Source organism: Notothenia rossii (genome assembly GCF_949606895.1).
Source record: "Notothenia rossii genome assembly, chromosome: 3".
In the NCBI taxonomy this organism is placed as follows: domain Eukaryota; kingdom Metazoa; phylum Chordata; class Actinopteri; order Perciformes; family Nototheniidae; genus Notothenia; species Notothenia rossii.
Genome location: NC_136901.1, coordinates 18,058,492 through 18,080,809, shown reverse-complemented (window position 1 = coordinate 18,080,809; position 22,318 = coordinate 18,058,492). Strand labels below are relative to the sequence as shown.

General features: G+C 43.1%; 1 protein-coding gene across 3 annotated transcripts; it reads left to right on the top strand.

The window, feature by feature from the left end:
* The first annotated feature begins 225 nt into the window (after positions 1-225).
* Positions 226-21,736, top strand: LOC307032408 (SLAIN motif-containing protein 1-like). 3 transcript variants are annotated; one of them, XM_079670356.1, is made up of 10 exons: positions 226-785; positions 2,194-2,330; positions 10,511-10,654; positions 10,729-10,833; positions 11,851-12,000; positions 14,247-14,573; positions 18,581-18,592; positions 19,285-19,434; positions 19,514-19,841; positions 20,476-21,736. In XM_079670356.1, the coding sequence occupies exons 1-10, from the start codon at positions 382-384 to the stop codon at positions 20,549-20,551; spliced, it is 1,833 nt and encodes a 610-aa protein (XP_079526482.1). In that variant the 5' UTR covers positions 226-381; the 3' UTR covers positions 20,552-21,736. The 3 variants fall into 3 exon arrangements, with proteins under 3 accessions (XP_079526482.1, XP_079526481.1, XP_079526483.1); XM_079670355.1 differs by having other exon boundaries at positions 230-785; positions 11,848-12,000; XM_079670357.1 differs by lacking the exon at positions 18,581-18,592 and having other exon boundaries at positions 235-785; positions 11,848-12,000.
* The last annotated feature ends 582 nt before the right edge of the window (positions 21,737-22,318 follow it).

Sequence of the window (22,318 nt, the reverse complement as noted above, 5' to 3'; positions counted from 1 at the left end):
ATTAGATTAATTGAGGCTGACAAATAGGTAACAATGGTTGGTTACGCCTGCTTAAAACAACGATTTCCTAAAAACAATACGAAGAAGAGTTCTTTTTTTTTAAATGGTACATTATGGTAAAAATACAATCTTAAACGGTTTTTATTTTGGATATTACCATGATTTATAGTGCGACAGGTGCAGTGTAGTCAGCCTCGAGTGATGAGGGGGGCGGAGGCTGGGTTGTGTGATGGAGGGGTGGAGTACTCTCCCATTGGGTGCCGTGCACATTACTCACGCTACCAGAATTCAGAAGCCAGTCTTAAGGAGCGAGGTGAGCCGCAGCAGCTTACCTGTCCCCCGTCTCTCATTCAACCGTTTATATTATTGTGTTCTGGTCCAATGGAGGCAGCGGTTCTCAACCCCGCTATAATTCCGGAAGTGGACTGCAACAGCAACACCGTAGACGCCGAGCTGGAGGTGAAGAAACTGCAGCAGCTCGTCCGAACGCTGGAGTGGCAAAACGAGCTGCTCCGGACCCGCGCGAGTAGTTGCTCGCGCTCGCATGTGCTGCCTCCTTCCCCGGGGGGGGAAATGCTCGCTGGCACCGGGGGGTTCTGCCTCCCCAGCCCAGTGCCCACCCTGCTGTGTGAGTCGTCCTTGGGGTCCTCCCTGGAAGACCCTTTCGACTATTTCCACTCCGGGGATGGAGTGGCTGAGGACGGTTCCGAGCCGTCGGTTCTGGACGAGCTGGAACTTTTGGATTTTGAGTCTCTGTGCTGCTCAGACGAGTCCGACGAAACCTGGTAAATGTTGCTTTTCTCCAACCATGTGTTGCGTTCAAAGTCCTGCATGTGTGATTTAGAGGCTTCTCCTGCTAATTGCACCTGATTCTCATTGTGTCTGGATCCAGCCTCCTGCAAGACAAAGACACACACACACACACACACACACACACACACACACACACACACACACACACACACACACACACGCCACTTGTTATCAGGCCTGTCTGTCATCATGGCTGCACCAAGCTGCCATTCTTCCTCACATTCTCACCAGTGCCATTGGCTGGATGCTTTTACATCGGTGCATTCTCTTTGGTGCCACACAGGAATTCCTTAAACCCTAGATGGGTTTGTGCCATGCTCTAAAACATCAGTTACCATGAGCTAGTGTCACTGTTATTTCTTACATTTTCTCTAAGACATGCATACTGCTATACCCTGTCACTTGTTGTCCTATTCCACTGAAAAAGAGATGAACTTCATGACATGTTGCAACTTGAAGAGGGAGAAGTGACCAGCGCATGCAAAAAACCCACAGGGAGCCATAATGAAGACAAGTAGATAGAGGCGAACGGATAAAAGGGAACAATAAATGCAAATGACACGTTACTTAATACATGTCACATATAGCACATCACAGTCACATCATTGAAACGCCATTATTAGCTGTCCTGCAACACATTCCCACATGTCTGAAGTTATCATGCGTGCTTTTGTTGAGGGTTTCTTTTAGACTTGACACTGATTTGTATTTATAATCTGAATGATCCTACACTGGAGCTCATTAGCATTCATGTTTTATTTCAATGTCCTCACTCTGCAGGCCCTCCTTGTTTTAAGGAAAAGTATCTGTGGGCTCACCTGATGTCAGTGTAGCTTTTTTAATCTATAATTCAGCTCCCCCCGTGTTGCCTTCAGAGCAGAATTGAGGAGTGGGAGTTCAGGGCTGTCAGAATAATCTGAGCTGCACTTTCTCCAATCTGAAAAGTTTAACGTCACATTATCCCGGGAGGAAAGGTGTCTCTGTCTCAGGAGGAGATGAGCTGGTGGCAAAAAGTCAAGATCAAATCACAAACTGTCACATGGAGAAGTCACATGATCCAAATACTCCTAAACATGTCTACTCTATGATACAACCACTTCATTGGCACCTGTTACTTTGTGATTCATTTTAGCTGAAAATAATCATCAGATTATTAACCCTTTTTATTATATTTTTATTATTATTAACCCTGCATTTGAAAGTACTTCCAGAACTAATGACACTCCCATTAGCTTCACTTGGTGCTATTAGCATGGTAAACATTAAACCTGCTCAAAATGAACTGTTGGGTTAGCATCCAGACGTCAGCATTCTCCAAAGTGTAAAAGTGAAATCTACATTGTCCTGTTTAACTAGCATTTCCTCTGTCTTTCTTTCCAGGCTGTATGTGTCCTCAAAGTCCAGAGAGTGCACGGATAACTCCCTCTCAGCTCTGCAGTGGTGCCGGAAGGCGCTGGAATCTCCAAAATCTGAGGTGGAGGCCGCCCGGAGATCCCTGTCCCTCCGACTGGAACAAGGTAAGAGACTGTGTGTGCGGAGAAAAAGAGTTTTGGTGTGTGTGTTGTACTGAAAAGAGGCAAAATTACAAAATAAATCTGTTGCCATATGGTTTTAAAACAGATGCTCTCTGTGTGAGAGGGATATAAAACCTTTTTGATTCAGTTTGAACATATGGCTGTGCTGGCAGAATGTTTTAAGACGTACATTTTGAGCTACATCTTTTTATTATATTTTTGCTGTGAAAAGATTAAGATGGCAGACTTAAAAGATGGCTGGTGTTAACTTTACACCGGTGAAACATGTGCAGTCACAGCAAGTTAAAAAGCTTTTAATTGCACACACAAACTAAGACCACATGCTAATGCTAACATAAGTGCACATGCTAATGCTAACATAAGTGCACATGCTAATGCTAACATAAGTGCACATGCTAATGCTAACATAAGTGCACATGCTAATGGTCTGAAATGACCATGATGCACTGCAGATTTCATCTTCCTCATGGTATTAAGTGCACCAAAATAGCTGTTTCTGCCCGTGTGGATGTTTTACGTGTGTTTTTATCCTTTAGTCTCAATTGGTGTTTCTTTTTTTTGTTTTGACGCTTTTCGTTGATATGATGGGCGTATTTGTTATTCAGACGTCCTGATTTTGACCACCTAGACTCACATTATCCTGATTATTTGGCATCATTATGTGGCCGTTTTGGTTCCTTTATTTCCCTGCATTTGTATTTCTCTTTTTCTTTACGTTTGTGTTCCCTTCTGATTGCGTAAGGTCTGTTTCTCACCCAGACAGCAGATTAGTTGAGGATGCTTCTGTCCTCCAGGCTATTTTAAACCGATGTACACCGCTTTCAGGCGTCTCGCCAAAAAACACATTTGCTCGCTGACACAACATAAATCTTGTCCAGGGAAGAACCGTTAAATAGTTTCTCGTCTAGACTTCACAGCTACATGCTCCGCTAGGAGGCCGTCTGACAGTTTGATGTCCTTTTCTAGAGTTTACCATTAATGTGATCAAATAGAATGAGACTTGAAGTGAATAAAGGTTGTTAAAATATATTGGTGGACATATTTCTATGCTCAAAAGACTGTTTTTTTAACTATCTTTTTGGTTAGTTTACTGCTCCCTGTTGAGCTTGGCTTCATTTCATCAAACGTTGCCAGTTAAGTGAATCTTTGGGAGGCTTTTTGCGATTATTTACATGCAGAAAATGACTAATGAGAAAGCTGCCCAGCTGGATTATTCACTTTTTAAATTGAAAGATTTGTATTAGCAAATATTTAATTTTAAGCAGCAAAATATACAAACCAAGGTAACATATTATTTTCTCCAAGCATTCTTCTCTCGCCAAACAAGAAGCCTCTACATTACCCACAATGCAACTCGATCACTGACTGTTTAGCCAGATCCATGCTAAGAGGCTAATGTAGCCTCGAGAGGAGACAAAGTACAGTGACATCTGTAAAGTTTCCTTCCTATCTACAACTTTTATGAACTATAGCTGAGTATTTCACTGTGTGCTTCTCCATACTTACGGCCCCTACACACGGCGGCGTGCGTTGTCAATCACATGAATCTCCCGCCCCAGACACACAAGCACGCGGTTTGATTGGCTAGAGCTTGAACTGGCATATGATTCGATTGGCTGATGCCTCCGTCGAGCCGTCAAAAGTAGAACATTGCTCTACTTTTGCAGTGAGCACCGCGAGAGAAGCTACGCTTTGCTCCCACAATGCAGTTCGGCGAATCGTGACGTCCCCCCATTCAAAGTGAATGGGCAGAAGCGTTGAAGCGGCAACGCACGCCGCAGTGTGTAGGGGCCGTGACACATTTCTTTTGCAAATGAGTCAACTTATGGAGCTGCCAAAACTCCTCAAATAAACTAAACCTGTTTTACAAATGCCCTATGTTCCACTGACATGATGCATTAGAAACATGTCATGTGTTTGTCTGATGTGTTTTATTGCAAAACAGAATGCATTGGTTTGTAAATTGCGTTTTTGTTTGTGGTGGGAAATTTGCTCCATATCTATCAATTATATTTTTCTTGATGAACTGTTCAAGCTTTAAAATGTAATGAAAAGTGACTTGATGTAAAAGGACTGCGCCCCAGGTTGTAGTTAGAGCAGCTTCTTCCCTCTGCCGTCAGCAGTGGTTCAGTCCACCTCACAGACTTTCATCAGTCTGGCAGCATTAAGCAGATCAGGCCTGGGTCATGTGACCTGTGTGTGGGTGCTGAGCTTCCTTTAGAATGTACCAGCCGTCATGGTTACATTAACCGACGTGTGTGTGGCCCTGAAGCCTTTAATGAGAAGAGACTGAGCTCCACTCACCTGCGTGGGCACTTCTGTGTGACAAAACTGAAAATCTTTATCTGCAGTGTTTTCAAAGCGATGTGTTTTTGCTGGACTGCTCTTTTTACAATGGTCAGCTCATGGTGGCTCATAGACTTACTGTTGAGATCCAGCCATCATGAGTGTCTGGCTAACATCTTAAAAGTGTTGCGTGGGGTTGAAGTGTGCAGGAATCAGACATCCTTTATGATGTGGTCCTGGATTACTACAACAACCATGTCCACCTCAATGTCAGTAAAAGGAAATAAATCATTATTGGTCCCCCCACACCACCACAGCACCCCATTATTAACAATAACCAAACAGTTGACAGCTTTAAATACCTTGGAGTAACACTGGGCAATAAACTTAATTTCAACCATTTGACATCTTCTTGGAAAAAGTTACATTGCTGCCTTAAAGGTCCCCTATTATACTCTTTTCCAACAACATATTACAGGTCTCAGATACATACAGAACATGTCTCTGAAGTGTTGGGCTCCAAACACCAAACAGATCATTGCAGCATCCCATAATCCCCTCTGTTTCACCCCTGTTCCAAAAGTGCTGATTCTGTGTATGTAGCTTTAAATGCTAATGAGCATGTGCTGGCCACGCCCCTCTGAGAGATGATTGGTTAAAAAAACACAATGCTGTTCTAGGAGGAGATTCAGGTGATAAGGTGGGGGGGGGGGGGGTTACCTTGGTTGCTGATTGGCTAATGGTTACACAAGACAAAAAAACATTATGACATCACAAAGTGGCCAAAATCTGATCAGTTGATTTCCAGACAGGTTTTTAGATAGATGGATCAATTTAGATGTTTTACACTTACACATACAATCTACTTCAATTTTCGACAATATGTCCCTATTATATTTAAATCGTAATATGAGACAAAAAACTTTAAGCATATCGCAACCCCAGAGCAATCTAGATTGAAGAATGGCATTGCATGTAACACACACTTTGTTTTGTTTTTAGGGTGGGGGTCTCCTTAATATGTGGGTCAGAGTAATGGACGTTACGTCAGGAGCGGTGCAGCAAGCACTCTACATGCATCGCTGTTAGCAGGAAGCCTCCCACCAGTGAAAATGTTGAGCCGTTGCCATGGAAACAGTTTATATGAAAGGAATGCAACCCCCCCATCTCATAGCTTTTAAGTGGCTTATATTCCCACTGACAGGTAATAGAGTGAAAACCTCTTCCTGTCTCTCTTCTATAAATCTTTATTCCCAAGATATTCCTATCACAGCTGCAAACCCAAGTTTCTTCTCTCCATCTATGAATAGTAACTGAGGTGTGTGTGTGTGTGTGTGTGTGTTAGTCTGAGACACTTGGCACCAGGTACTGTGTGTGTGTGAGAGAGAGTAGCTTTGTTGTGTTGAATCTGGCTTTGTCCCTTTGTGTTGAATAGAGCAGTGAGTGGCAGTCACAGCGATGGTGAGGTAACAGCTGGCCAGTGCTGCCCCCTCTTCAAAGAGGTGTGTGTGTGTGTGTGTGTGTGTCAAATGGAGGACCAAATCTAATTGTGATTTTTCTGAACTATGTTGTCTTTAAATGTAGATAAGCTCAGCAGAAACAGTAGTTTACACAATCTGAAACAACACATGTTAGTATCCGTCCTGTTCATACTTTATATATAAAGTAGCATCTCAATTACTTTATTCATAATATTTGCACTGTATGCACATATGGCTTTTACCCACACTGGTACCTGCACATTTAAAAGTGTATATATATTTAACCTTGGTCATATAACTACAGATTCACCGAATCAGAGTTTATTTGTGTCATGTCGATTCAGTGTTAATACAGTTCATCTGGAAAGTATTCATACCCCTTCACTTTTTCAGATTCTGTAATGTAACTTACAGCCTTATTCCAAAATTGATTAAATTCATTTTGTTCTCAACATTCTTCGACAGTAACCCATAATGACAAAGTGAACAATGTTTTTGGGCAAAAACAACACACTCAAATATCACATGTGAATATGTATTCACACCCTTTACTCAATACTTTGTTGAAGCACCTTTGGCAGCAATTACAGCATCAAGTTATCTTGAGTTCAAGCTTGGCACACCTATCTTTGGGCAGTTTCTCCCATTCTTCTTTGCAGATCTACTCAAGCTCCATCAGGTTGTATGGGGAGCGTCGGTATACAGCCATTTTCAGATCTCTCCAGAGATATTCAATCGGGGTCAAGTCTGGACTCTGGCTGGACCACTCAGGGACATTCGCAGATTTTCCTGAAGCCACTCCTTTGTTATCTTGGCTGTGTGCTTAGGGTCGTTGTCCTGTTGAAAGGTGAACCTTCGCCCCAGTCTGAGGTCTCTCTCTGTGCATTGCTGCATTCATCTTTCCCTTGATCCTGACTGGTCTCCCAGTTCTTGCTGCTGAAAGACATCCAGCATGATGCTGCCACCATCATGCTTCACTGTAGGGATGGTGTTGGCCAGCCAGGCCAGGTGATGAGCGGTGCCTGGTTTCCTCCAGACATGATGCTTGGCATGCCTGAATGCGCGTGCAGGCACACAGTATATAAGGCGGCCACGCCTCCTGATCCTGTCATCCTTTTTCTCTTCGCGGTGCGACCTCGGCAGAAGAACGGTGGGTTACGTATCGTAACCCTAGTTCTAGAGGTGTGTAAAAAGTGCATTCAATAAAAGCGATTGCATTTATCCCAGAGTAAAAGTAATCTCTCTCCGCAATTCCACATTTCCCCATAATGTCAGTTTCATACGAGGTTAATTGGGCACCCATTATGCAACACAATTCCCCACTCGCCGCCCCAGTTGTAACTCCAATAAAGGAGGCAGCCAGTGGGTGTGCACATGTGATCAACTGCAGGAAGTGCTGTCAAAGCGCTATGCAGGCGCAGGGACATTATGGCCGGCGTGTTGTTCAGAAAACACACCTCGCCTAGTGTAATAGCTCCGATTGATGCATTTCACCGTCTGTGTGAAAAAGGCATTAAGACGGGGCGCACGGCCCCCCGAGAGCATGCCGCGGTGCGTTCGGGAAAGAGAAAAGGGGCTTTACTCCATGTACTTCCTGGTTCCCAAGAAGACAGGAGAGTTCAGACCCATTCTGGATCTCCGCAGCCTGAATCAGCACATTGCCTGCAAAAAGTTCCATAATATGTAAAACAATTACTGGAACTAGTGCAGCCGGGCGATTGGGTCACAACCATCGACCTGAAGGACGCTTACTTGCATGTCGAAATTGCTCCAAGGCACGGAAAAGTATTTCCGTTTTGCCTTCCAGGGGGGTAGCCTACGAGTACAACAGGGTACCGTTAGGCTACTCCCTGTCCCCACGCACGTTCAGCAGATGTGTGGCCACAGCGCTTCAGCTGCTTCGCGACCATGGCATGAAGGTTTTCTAATACGACCTCATAGTCATGGCCAGGTCCAGGGAAGGGGCAAACACAGCCCAATTGATCCAAGTGGATTGTGGTCAATTGGAAGAAGAGCAGCCCCATACCTCACCAGCAGATGCAGTATCTGGGGGTTCTGCTCGATGCAGGCAGACTAACGGCCCGTCTACACTACAGGCATTGAAAAATGCTTTCAACGCTTCGCCCATTCACTTGAATTGGGTGACGTAGAAGATTTTTAATCTTCGCCGAACTGCTTTGTGGGGAGCATGGCTTTGCAAGCATCACGAGCATCTATCGGCATCAAAAGTTGAACAACTTTTGAGGCTCGATGCTTGGCATCAGCCAATCAAATCCCGTTTATGCAAATCCCGCCAGTGCAAGCGCAGCCAATCAAACCGCGTGCAAGCTGGGAGAGCCAGACCGCAGTTAATTTCCTCATATTCCAAACGAGATATTACGGTAGCAAATCACCCGGTTCTTTACGACCGGAACTATTTACCGGGATACAAACCGGAGGAACCAGGCATGGAGGTAGGTGGCAGAGACAGCGGGTGAAACTGCTAGGTTTTTCGCCTGTTTGGAGAGTTTATATCCAGTTTACTTCGTTTTAACATTGCTATTGCTTTGTATGTCCGGGGCGGGAGATTCATATGATTGGTTGTTGGTCGCGTTGCTCGCAAAAAATCGCCAAGCTTCAGACACGCCCAGCTTCAAGATTTTTTGATGCCTGTAGTGTAGACGGGCCGTAAGGGCCACCCTGTCAGAGAGCAGACAGGCATCCCTGCTTCAGGCAGTTTGCAGGCTGCGACAGTGTCAGCTTTGACCATTATGCAGACTCTGGGTCTCATGGCGGCTGTGCACTCCCTGGTTCCACTGGGATTAGTGCAGAGGTGGTTTGCCGGTCTTCTTTTAGATCCCAAGAGGCACAAACAACGTCTGGTGACCATCCCCCCCTCAATGGAGGGCAACCTCCAATACTGGGGGTCTCCAAAACATCTGCGGAGGGGAACTCCACTGGGGCGAGTGCTGGCATACCAAAAACTAAATTGTATAGAAGCATGAGGAGAAGTTGAATAATTGTTATTTAACATGAAAATCATATGTTCTTGTTTATTAACATGTGAGGAACTATATAATTAGTTCTGAAAGCAATTCAAGTTTTCAAATAACCGCCTTCTTATAGATGTCCATTCTAGTGGAGGTCAGGACCGTCTTCATGGACTTTATGACTCAACATTGTTGCAGGAGACGGAACTGAAGCAGACATTTTCTGTACCAGATAGTTCAGGGAGATTCAGATGTTGAGCTCTGAGAGGATGAGAGAGATGAGGATTTCACACCTGGGATAGAAGAGGGTCAAGAAGAAGAAGGGGGGAAGATGCACGAGGCTCCATGAGCACAGACAGATAGGGACGAGCTGGAAAGACATGGCCCTCTGTGGGCCAAGAGTAGCACGTATGTCTTATTGTTGTTTTTATTTTAAGTGGAGCCATGAAAAATGAGAATTGCCTCAGGAATGCAAGCTTTGTTTCTATGAGCAGGTCAAATGGAGACCACATCCATACAACTAGTCAAGATGACCCTACAGCCCGTGCCGACTGGAGTCAATGAGGTTCTTTTCCCACTACATACAAAGTCTTTGAAGATCTGGAAAGATTCACCAAAAACCAAACTAGTTTTTTAGTGACCAAATAAACAGCAATGTTCAGATCAATTACTTATTTTAATAAATAATGTCACTCTATAACCATAATACGTTACATAGTCTGTTAATGTTGGCTGTCTTTTTAAACTAAAATGGTCCTGACGTCCTCTACACGTCGGACATACTGTAACAAGTCTAAATGGCAAGTTGTTTTTTTAACCCTAAATAGATAGGAAATAAAGATTGAAAATAAAAAATGTTCCTCGGTTCCCAGGAGGATAGGCAGCCTTTCCAAGTCATGTTCAATCAATTGAATTTAGCGCAGGTGGACTCCAATCAAGTTGGAGAAACATCTCAAGGATGATCAGTGGAAACGAGATGCACCTGAGCTCATTTTGATTGTCATAGCAAAGGGTATGAATACTTATGTACATCAAAACAATCTAAAAAAACATGTTTAGACACTTTGTCATTATGGGTTATTGTGTTTAGAATGTTGAGGGAAAAAATGAATTGAATCCATTTTGGAATAAGGCTGTAACAGAATGTGTCAAAAGTGAAGGAGTATGACTACTTTCTGGATGTACACATTTCTTCTTCTTCTTATTATTTGCGTTCTTAATATCCCTCTGTTTGTTCTCACGTGTACTACAGTACCTATGTTTCACTCATTCTGTTGCTGATATTACACCTGACTATCCCTTTGGGGATCAATAAATCGCCATCTCGTCTAACTTAAATAAAATCCAGATTTTTGCCTAACCATTGTGCATTTTGTTAAAATCCTCCCTTCTGCTTGTTTCTCCTCCTCCCTCCCTCCCTCCTCAGTCTCCAGGTGGCGCAGCTCCCTATCCAGCCCCTCTCCAACCTCCTCCCCCGGCCTTCCTCTGAGTCGAGTGGCCGGAGTGTCCCCCCTCACTTCCTCCCCTTGTGCCAAACCCTTCTCCACCCTCCAGTCATCGGAAAGACACGGTAACGTGGACTCAAAACATTTCAAATCCAATATCCCTGGTATTAAAGTAACAGTTGTTGCTCTCCCCCCTCAGTTTCGTCCCTCTCCTCCCCATTCCACCACCGGACGATGAGTCCTGTAGGGAAGGATCTCTCCCCCTTTTCTGAGAGGACTCCCACGTTCTTCCCCGCGCAGCGCAGTAAGCCTCAGTGCTGCTTCTTGTATATTTAATATGTTCACGCTTCCTGCTTTCCCTGCCTCAGACTGTATAGAACATCACACTGAATGTGCTCTTCAGAGGAGGTGCAGGTGTAGACACCGAGTGTAGAACTGGGTCAGCAACAAGCTTTTTACAGATCGCTTCAAGTCGTGGGAGTAAGAGAATATATGCAGCTTCACTCGCAGAAATCAAATCCGGGCCCACAGCCTTTTGTGCATTATTTGTAACGGAAAGAAATAATGTTCCAGGCTCAGCGGGGGGGGGGGTCGCTGCAGGGAACGGGGATTCAGTGTGTGTGAGCCTCAGGGGGCTCACTGGAGGCGTGTTATGCCGAGGCTCATTTCCATGACGGCGCTAGTCCAAACAGGGATACAAAAACAAAACTCAAAAATCCTGTGTCCAAATTCCGTCTACGAGACTCTGTGAGAAAATGAAGACAGACTTTTGTTATATTTTCTGAAAATGCGAACTATTCTGTCTCCCTCCCAATTCCATTGAGGTGAATACATTTCAAATATAGGTGCTCATTTACAAGCACCATTTTGAAAGACAATCAGCAAGTCATTCCAGAAAAGCTGTTCAGACAATCTCCGAATAATCTGGAGCTTTAACTGTTTTATTACTGTAGACACTAGTTCAGCGCTGAACTACCATAAGAGGGAAAGAGAAATATGTCTAATGTGAAGCCTAACAGCCTCATAGCAGGTGAAGAACTCTTGGCCTGATGAGCACATAAAAGCAAAATGGGATAGAAGTAATTGGAATAATACAGGTGACAGGCAGGGTGATGTTCTCATAATGACATCAGGGATATCATTAAGCGGGGGCAGGTTGGTGTGACCTTAATACATTCTGAATCTCTCAGCGACCCTTCATCTGTATGCAGAGAACACTCGAGGGCTTTTCTCATTCATTTGTTTAAACACCGAGTCAGAAACGAGAGGCGACACGAGGCGTCGACGTGTTTTCTAACGCTGCTTCTCTTTCTGTCAGAAGGCCGCAGCCTCCAGCGCTGCGCCCTCAGCCCGCAGTCGTCCATGGACAGCGACCTCGGCTCTTCAGAGGTGGACGACGACTCCATCTCTCTGGGATACAAACTGCAGGACCTCACGGACGTCCAGGTCATGGCCCGCCTGCAGGAGGAGAGTAAGTTATAGGCTCAGCAGTGGAGATTCCTGACCTGAGACCAAGTGTGTCACGTAGGGGCTTTGTCCCACTGCACGCTGGCTGTGTCTTTATTTAAGGTCAGGGGTTCCCAAACTGGGGGGGTGATGTAGAACATTAGTTAATAGTTATTAGTCGCACATGTTCTTCCTGTGTGAAACGGGTGTATGAATCTTAATCACCATAAACAAGACTTATTCATTCAGGCTCAACACTGTCTCTCTAAATTCAAATGCTACTCTGGTACACAAAATCTATTTAAAAAAAAAAAAAAGATTGCTTATAGAAACAGACAATTATGAAATATAAGAGAAAATCGTATTTGTCAAATTCAACTTATTTTAAGTTTTAAGTGCATTTTTTATTTTGAACACATGGCTCATTTAGTACAAACCTGACTTTGAACTATGACTTTTCAGATGAGACACATCTGGTATCCAGGAGCCAAAAAGCACCGACACATAAGAAAATGTGTTGCTATTGTCCTTTGTGTTTTAACTCTAAACAAAGAAACAGTGAGCAATAAAGGTCATATGAAATAACATTCAAATGGAGTTAGGTGTTTTAAAAACATCTCACTGTTAAAATGATATTGTTGTCCATCAGTCCTCCTAAAAGTGACATTTCCCTGCATTTGAAGTGGAAAATAATTTCAGGGGCCTCATTTATAAACGGTGCGTACGCACAAAAAATGGCGTACGCCAGTTTCTACGCACTGTTTGAGATTTATAAAGTACTAACTTGACGGGAAAACGTGCGGTCCTCCACGCAAACTCTAACCCATGCGTACGCACTAAGCACAAAAACGGGAGAGAAGAGAAACTGCGACACCGTTGGCAGAAGGAAGAATGGAGAGAAATACGTGGAAATAATACCATAAATAAAATGTTACCTCTCATTTATCATATAAGAAGAATTCATTTTCAAACATTGATTAAAGCCAATCTTAAAATGATTAAACAAATGTCTGTTTGAGACTCCTCAGTGAACACAAAAACATAACTTGGAGAAATAAATAAATACGGAAATGTTATTTAAAACCACGTCGAATATGTTGTTTTAATGTTATGAAATGTTTTCTCATAAATGATGCGGTAAGCAGGAGGACAGAATTACGTCTAAACTGACGCCGTTTTGCATTTCTATAGGTTGTAGATACGAGCATGGTTTTATATACTACCATGTTTAATCATGTTTTATGCCGTTTGCTAAGACTTGATAAGTCGCTCATAAAACACAGGAGGTATGGAAACTAAGAACACCATATGTGGTAAATTGTACAGCTAATATATATAATGCAACACATTGGTTGTGTTTCCTTTAACTGGTGGATATAGAGTTGCTGCAGCGGAGACGCTGCGCACAGCTGATCGACAGCTGGAACACAAACCACCAACTACAAAAACATAATTCACATCCAGTCGTCATGACTCCACTCCAAAGGGATTCCCCGATCATTTCTTAGAGTTTCTCATCAAGGAGGGTCTCCTGTCCCCGGTACAAACACTGCCTGAGGAAGGCTATGAGTATTTGTTTAGTCGTTAACCTTTTTCGGACCACTTATTTATTTATTTTGGTGACGATCCGACCTCCATGCTGCTACTCTGTTTCAAACTGCATCCATCAAACAATATGATTTATCTCCACCTCCCCAAAATAACCAAAATCTGACACGGTGTGAGAAGTCTTTTTTAGCTGTTCTGTCGTCATTTCCTGCCATCTTCTTCATGCAGTCAGTCAAAATGAATGAATGAATGGGCGTTTCTTTGACTATTTATAGGCAAATATGGGCGTTACGTGAAGCTCGCAAAAGCTGCTCCGCATTTCGAGTCGATCGTGATTTATAAAGGGAAACCGGCGTAGGAAGTGCAGTACGCAAGTCCTACGCCGGTACGCAGTCTTTTATGAATCGGAAAATGTGTCCTACGTAAGCAACCTTCCCACGTCAATCCTATGCAAGCTTTAGAAATGAGGCCCCTGAACTTTATCAGGAATATGTAGTTCATGTTTAAATGTGTCCGTTTTCCCAGTATTGTTTCTGTCTCATTGTGTGCCAGCTGACCGTCTGTCTGTATTCTCCCCCCTCTAATATTTTAATATGTCACCAGATCTCAGAGCTCATCACTACTTCAGCTTCATTAACCCCAGGAGGTGATGTGTGTGTGTGTGTGTGTGTATGTGTGTGTGTGTGTGTGTTGCACGCTGGTCTTCATATCTCGCTCCCCCAGGTCTAAGGCAGGACTATGCCAGCACGTCGTCCGTCCTGGGCCCCCGCCGCAGTCAGAGCTTCACCTTCCAGCTCAGCCAGCTCAGCGCCGGGCTCGGCCTGGAGGAGGAAGACGAGGAGGAGGACGACGAAGACTACGGCCTCCTGCCCCCCGCGCAGCCTCGCCTCACCCGCCTGCCCCACTCCCATACTTTCTCCAGCGTCCGAGACTGGCGAAGAAGCACCAGCTCCCTGTCCACCCCGCCCTCCACTCCCCCTCACCTCTCCGCAGGGTTCGCCTTCCAGCCTCAGCTCCAAACCCAGCAGCACGGCTTCAGGCCCGGGTCAGGTGAGGGAAGACCCGTTCAATGCTTTGTAGCCTCTTTTCCAATAAGGAACCATGGTGCAAAAGTCACTGCAGATAATATATCTCTGATAGGGGAGGGGAAGAAGCTTAAATACTAGGGGTTTAACGGTTCACAAACATTTCGGTTCGGTACGTACCTCGGTTTTTAAGTCACGGCTCGGTACGTTTTCGGTACAGCAGAACAAATTATCACAAAACATAAAATATTTTTTTTTATTATTATTATTAAACTGTGAATAATGTGTTCACTCAAATAAATACAAAATATAATAAAATAAACATTAAGGTGCAGCATTTCGATGAACTGAAATAATCTGTATTTGAACTGTACTGTACTCGTACCTAAGCAGCCAGTTTGACATTAGGACTTGCTTGTCATTGTATTTTCATGTTTTTTTAAAGAAAGATGAACTTGTCCACATTGCTTGCTGAAAGGGCAGATCTGCTGGCACTAACAATGTCTCCTGCTGTGGAGAACACCCTCTCTAGGGACAGAGGTAGCAGATACAGCCAGGTAGCGATTTGCTAACATGGCAACATAAGGAGATTTGCCGTTTGTAATAGCTTTGGCTCGGTCTGAACTTTTTGCAAGTAGTGGAGGCTTAAATGCTAGCGGGAGTTGGGTTTGCACTTCAGTCTTTTTTCTTTTGGTACCGGTGATATTCACGTTCGGGTGATGCCTTTTCAAATGAGTGTGCAAGTTTGATGTATTGCCAGCCGGGTAACCAATGTTAGTTGAACAATGCCGACAAACAGCTTCGGTTCGGTCCACCCGTCTTTGTCAGTCATCCTTGTACGTAACTGCAAAACCAAAATGTTCCCAAACCGGAGACTTCAATGATGCTGGAGGATTTTCGAGCTCAACTTTATCTGCGTTCGCCATTTCGACAGTTCCTCAAATTACTGACTACATTTGAAGGCATCCCTCTGACCAGCTCTCATAGTATGCCTCTCGTCCAATGAAATGACGTGGTCGCTCTACGACGCGTTGAACCCAATGTGAGCAAATTACTCTGAATGCTGCGACGCAGCTCCTGAGATTACTTCCAAAAAGTTGTTCACGTTCTAAATGTTTTACGTTTAACGTTATATTCGTTCGGTACACTTCGGTACACACGTGTACCGAACCAAAGGGCCCGTACCGAATAATTTCGGTACGTGTACCGTTACACCCCTATTAAATACCCATTGGTGTGGCATTTAGTAGGAGAGCCAGATAAAACTTTTTAGAAGATGGTGGAAACCAAAACTGAGCTAAAAGGAGACTGAATGTTGGACGTGTGACCACGACTTCCAAAGAGCCAGGGAAAGGAAAGTGCAATCTCCATCAAGATGGAAACACGCACTCAATATCTGATGTTAAGAAACTACTAAATTGGATTGAGGGAAAAAAGTAGACTTGAAAAAACAAGCCAAGACTCCAGAGAAGCTTTTAAAGAGCCTGTGACACGAACCCAACAACTGTTGTGCAATGAAATAGTGGGCTACTAGTAATCTCGAACCGTCAGTTTAAAAAAGAAAAAGCGATACCGTTCCGATAAATATCAATAATTTCGAACATCGCGGGAAAATTCCTTCGACTCATTTTGAGGTTTTGGGGGAAGCCGGAAGTGAGGTCAATGCGGGAACGCTTCACTGTGCGGCGAGAGAGCCAAACACGGACAAAGTGTGCTGTCATGCGTAGAAATGGTGAATTACTGAGTTTAGGCACGTTAATAACGTTTTAATGAAGTTGACTACAGTATATTCATATTTGTCAGTGCTTTCATGTCAGTTCGGCGAACATAAACATAAATGATCGTGGTGAAGATGATGATTAAATTAGGATTAAAAATCGGTAGTGAGAGCTGCTGAATTTCCTCCCGTTGGATGTGATATAAAAACAAATCGATTATTTTTGTAAACTCAAGTGGATGAAACTACATTTATTAGTGCTTTCATGTCAATTCGGCGAACATATGGCACATTAAATGATCGTGAGGATGATGATTTAAAAATCTTTTGTTTGAGCCGGTCTGCATTTCCTGATGAGAAAACTAACCTTAGCTTTTTGTAGTTGCAGTCAGTGGTGTAGTGGGCGTTGGACGCGGGGGTACGCCGTACCCCCACTTATTTGAAGCATGATTTCTTTTTTAAATAGTCTAATAAATCTAAAATCATTGCCAGTGTTATCAGTTGCCAGTGTGTGTTTGTTGTAATAATGACGAAAACATAATAGGCAGATTTCACAGTAATTATAATAAAAACGTAGCTCAAGCATTTATGCAACTTGATTTGAAGCGTGTGTGTGTGATGGGCAGAACTGTGTGTGTAGGGTGACCAGGTGTCCCGCACTGTGCGGGACTGCACACACAGCATTTTTATTATTTGTCCCGCGTCCCACACATTGAGACTATGTCCCGCATTTGAGTGATAGTCGCGCAGAAAGGCCGGATCGGTTCGCTGACAGCCGGCACCGCCCTTTATTATTATATTGTCTAAACGGCATCATGTAAGTTGCGCTGACAGGCGACACAGAGGTCCCCAAGCCTTTAGCATTTAGTAGCAGATATTTCCCTTTTATAAGACAGAGCTTAGAGGAGATTTATGAAAGTCTATATAATCTAAAGTGGCCTAAACCTAATTAATTCAGGTTTTGGAGTATTGCACTTTCATAAAGTTTGGGTCTTGCAACAGACCTATAAAATAATACAATTGTCCAAATCTTGTAGCAGGGGTGGAAATAAGTCTTTCTGAACCCATTGAGATGTTTTGTTTTGTTGGGAGGGTTACTTTGTAAATGTAATCAGTTACTGAATACATGGCTCTGAAAGTAATCCGAATACAGTTACAGTTACGCGTAATCAGATTACTTTTGGATTACTGTCTTTTTCCATCACAGATGGTATGTTTTGGTGAACAGGAGACACAAAAAGCAAAAGGAAACTGAACGTGTTTTTACTGTTTTAATGGCTGATCAAGAGCACAACTGAAACATAACATCTGAAACGATGCAACAACATAATACACTTTTTGGGGATGCAGCTTGGAATGTGAGGAGTGAGGGACACGGTTTAGAACAGGCGTGTCGCCTTCTGTCCTGCCAGTGTTGGCAGGACATGAATTCAAATGTCGAACCCGGACTTCATTTTAAGGACATGTCGGCCAGAGGTTAGAGCTATATTTGTTTAACCACCGGATCGGCAAAACAGGAGACTCTGTGCACCAGTCTGCCTTGATCTATGAATTCATGTCTGTGACACTCACAGTATCTGCTGCCCACAGCTGTTTTATAGAAGGAAAACCTCCTTCACTTCATGAAGTCTCTGCAGCACCAGGAGGCAGCGGGAGGGTTAACTCAGCCTCTGAGAAGAGGAGCGCGCAGTGCCTTTCACGCTGTGCAGTGCAGTGCCTTTCACGCTGTGTTTACCTTCAGAATCCTAAGGCTAAAGCGCGACCGCAGGCTGATGTGTTTTAACCACACACACACACACACACACACACACACACACACACACGCTTGTTCCTCCATGTTTCGTTGTTATTGTTTCACTGAGCGGACCCGCCCCTTGTTTTTCAAACGCTCCCTGTTTTGGGCCATCTGCGGCGGTAAAAGTTTTTGTGCGCTGTGATGATTCGGCTGTACCTTTTAATAATGAATATTAAATGTTGTGAGGAAATCTTTCCTCCAATAAGTAATCCAAAGTGTATTCACTTCAGGTTTACGAAAGTAACTGTAATCAGATTACTTGTTTTTCAAATGTAACGCGAGCTGAATACAGTGACTTGATTTTTGTATTCTGATTGCGTAACGCCGCTACATGTATTCCGTTACAACCCAACCCTGCTTATCTTGCGTTCTTTGAACTGTGCTGCTGTTGCTGTCCGAAGTACTAATCAGTTATCTCTTTGTTTATATGTTTTGTATGTGAAATATTTCTGTGTGTATTTGTTTATACGTGTTGCCTATTGGGCGTATTGTTTTGGGGAAACTTCATCACGGCGTCCAGCCGAATATGAGAGTAAGTCCACATGTTTTCCTCTTAATCCAAAATTAAATTAAAGTCTTCTAACCTCATATAAATAAATCAAAGTAATATTTAATCCAACTCTCCCAGCACCCATTAATTCATTACTATTGAATATGCTTTTTCATAATTTTCCTCACTTTGAGATGTGTCCCGCCTTTGCTCTTTAATCATGCGTCTCAGCTGAGGACTGACCCACACTGACGTCCTTACAACTTAATAATAACTCTGTATAAGCCTCTTGTACATCCACCCTCAAAGCCTCAGACTGGAGAGAGAGAGAGAGAGTTTGAAGGGATTAGGGCTGTATGTCTGACTGAGGTTGTTACAGCCAGCTTTATGTGCTGTCTTAAGGGATCGTTATAAAGCAACAGGCGCACTAAACAGTATAATGTTTATTTATTTCCGTCTTGAGCCTTAGTGAGTGATTAAAACCTGCCCTAGTGCAGTTTTTTTACTTCATGAATGTACAGTTGTGTCGGTCTCTGTCAGATATGGGTTTGATCAAAAAGTAACTGCATAAATCCTACATACATTCAATTGTATCAAAAAAGGGCCACAAACGTTCAAATTCTAGGCATGCAGCTCACACTAAGCAGTATAAGGTTTATTTATTTGTATTTTGAGAATTCAAATCCACCCTGCTGCATCTTAACTTATTTTATTTGCATTTGTGTGTTCGTCAGATTATCTGCGCAGGAGCATGCCTAACCTGGTCCGAGCTCCCAGCATGCCCAGTGTGCCCATTCCAACCAATCCTAGCGCTTCCCTTTGTTTGCTTCGTAACAGCCAGAGTTTTGATTCGTCCAGTGGGCTGGCTCGACTGCAGTCCTCCAGTAAGACGCTTCCTCTCATTTCTAGAGTTGTATTTATTGAATCGTGAAAGAAACACGCTCATTGAATGTTTGTTTCCAGTCCCCTCCCCAGGCCAGCTGCAGAACAGAGTCCAGAGCGTCGGGAACTTCTCCTCCATGTCACGGCAGACTTTAAAAGCCACCGCCTACGTCAGTCCCACCATCAAGGGCTCCATGGCAACCTCCACAAGCCTCCACTCACTGAACAGCAGCAGCAGTGGAAGCAGCGGGGGGGGTAGTGGCATCCCTATAATCAGTAAAGCTCAAAGTGGGGGGGGGGCAGCCACTTCCACCCCGCTCACGGCCCGCAGCAGCCTGCCTCGCCCCGCCTCATTATTCTGCACATCAAGCTCCACCCCTCGCAGCAAGGTGGCGCAATCAGCACGAAGGTAAATCCCTTAAGCGCTTTGAGCAGCAGGAAAAGCGCTATAAAAATGTAATGTATTATTATTTGTATTCTCTAAAAGCACTTCTCTTAAAGGACACCTTTAATGCAAAATGCACTTTATTTCTTTTATACATAAATATGTGTCCCCGGTGTGTAAGGAGACTCAAAGTGCCCTCTCTCTTTCCCTTCCTTACCCACATCTCTAAAAACGGGGGAACAACGGAGCTGATCCAGATTTGCTGCGGTCATGACGACATTACTAAAATGTGGGCGGGCTTTACGTTGAACTTCTGGCAACGTTCCGCCCCAGAATCAGAAACGTTGCTGTTTAAGAAACAATGTGCGATGTGTTTTGGAAGTAATAGGGTCTGTGTTTACATTAGAAAGCATCACTACAATTCCGAGCTAACCTGTACTGAAGAGAGTATGTGTAAAGAAGCAGGATATAAAAGGTACTGTCCTTGTGGTAAACCTGTGAGAGAGAGAAAGAGTTTGAGGGGTGAGGCGTGGCTACAATGGTTGATCTGTTTTGAGCAAAACACTTCAGAGACATGTTTTGTATAGATATGGCCCTACAATAGACTGTTTTAATAATAGCATAATAGGTGAGCTTTAAGACTTATTTTATTTTCCAGTTTACTGACGCCTCCAAAGACCTTGACCACCTTCAGTGCCCTCCGTGACAGCAACTGGAGAGACGGCTGCTACTGATGAAGAGGAGACAACCCCGCTGGCTGGGGTCACTCAACATTCTTCCGTGGGGACATTTTGAATGGGTTTGACCAAAAAGTAACCTTAAATTCTGCATAAATCCTGCATAGAGTAGAGAAATGTTATCCAAAAAGGCCAAAGTGATCTCTCATGTCATCCATTTTGAATTCTATGCAGAATTTCTTCGGGGAAGGCGGGTTGTGTGTTTCCGGATGTGAGTGACTGAATGTCAGGTTTGAGTTTATTGGTGTGTGCCAATGGGGAGTTGTTCCCTGACGCTCTTGTGCAATAAGCCACTGGTACTAACCTGCTAAAGAGGGCTGCCAGTTTCTATGAAGTGATCCTTACAATACTGTATTTATATATTTATTTTAAAAGGACATTTCTAACTAATCAGGTGCTTTCCCTCTGGCAACAAGCGCCAAAAATGCTGCTAAAAATGAGTCGATCCCTGTTTTGGGCACATTTGGTCCAATTTTTACAAGACATTAAAGTATGTATTAATGTACAAATCTAACTATAAGTGTGCTAATTATATAAATATGTATTGATGCAATATTATCGATTTTTAAATGTGACCAAAAGGAAAGTGTCTGAATGTGTTTACAATAATTGTCTCACAATAGAATCTCAAAACTGCATAATAACACTTTTTATTGCCCTTAAAGGGATTTGCACTTTGTACTAATCTCTGAATTGATTGATATTTGTTCTGTTGACTAATATCTGCACTTGTTTTTGAATTTGATATTCTGGTTTATGGGGAAAACTGTTAATTAAATGTGTTTTTGGAGATTTCACAGTTATACACGGCATAATGTAGCACCTTTTTTTTCGTGTTTTTAAATGATGGTCACCATGGCACATTTCACAGAAACCGGACACTTTTGTTACTGTGATGAACTGGATCGAGTGAAACATTTGAATAAAACACTGAATAAAACATTCTCATGTTGAAATATAAATCTGCAACTTTTAACTTTACTCAACCTGTTTTAATGGGTTGAACATGCTGCAATCAGTATGCAACAAACTGACATTAGTATGACACAGATGGTGCCACCTAGTGGTAGGGTTATAACCAAAAACACTTACTTTAAACCGTATCATTTCTAAACACAGATGTCAAAAATGTTAACCAAACAAACTATAATCAAATGAATACTTGAGTAAATGCATATAAAATACAAGACAGCTCGGTAGGATTTGTTTCTGGAGATGTATGTAAAAGATGATTCCTAGCAATAATGAAATGTGATATGGTTATAAAAAGGTATCTTTAATACCAAATATTTAGTATTATTTTCCCCCACTCATCTCAAGACTGAAAACTTCCTTATGACATCTATAAAAACAAATCAGGGACTGGGGCTCTCGAAAAGAACAATATGTTGGGGTACATAAATCCCCAAACTTCTCAAGATAGGAGTTTACTTTTATTCATGGCAACATAAGTGTTCTAGTACTTGTCGGTTTATTTAACATTTTCCAGGGAGGATAAATGTTATACACCCTTAGGCATCTAATATTTCCATTTTAGGTCAACAGCTCTCAGCACCTTAAACTTCGCTGTATTTGTTGTTCACAATACTGAGGGAAAATGAAGAAGAGAAATGGGATTAGATCCCTACACTTCTGGAACTTATCTCGGTGAGCGATACCTGCAGCTGGATGAATACATTCCTGTTATCTGCTGTCAACACTAGAGGTGGTCAAATGAGTTTTTACAATACATTACTTCTGTTACTTAAAACTGGTTCTATAATA

What these genes read in the sequence shown, in the direction of transcription:
- LOC307032408 (XM_079670355.1), top strand. Translation starts at nt 382, where the DNA reads ATGGAGGCAGCGGTTCTCAACCCCGCTATAATTCCGGAAGTGGACTGC. An exon ending in CCAGTCATCGGAAAGACACG is followed by an intron (nt 10,655 to 10,728) that starts GTAACGTGGACT and finishes CTCCCCCCTCAG; the next exon opens with TTTCGTCCCTCTCCTCCCCA. An exon ending in GTTCTTCCCCGCGCAGCGCA is followed by an intron (nt 10,834 to 11,847) that starts GTAAGCCTCAGT and finishes TCTTTCTGTCAG; the next exon opens with AAGGCCGCAGCCTCCAGCGC.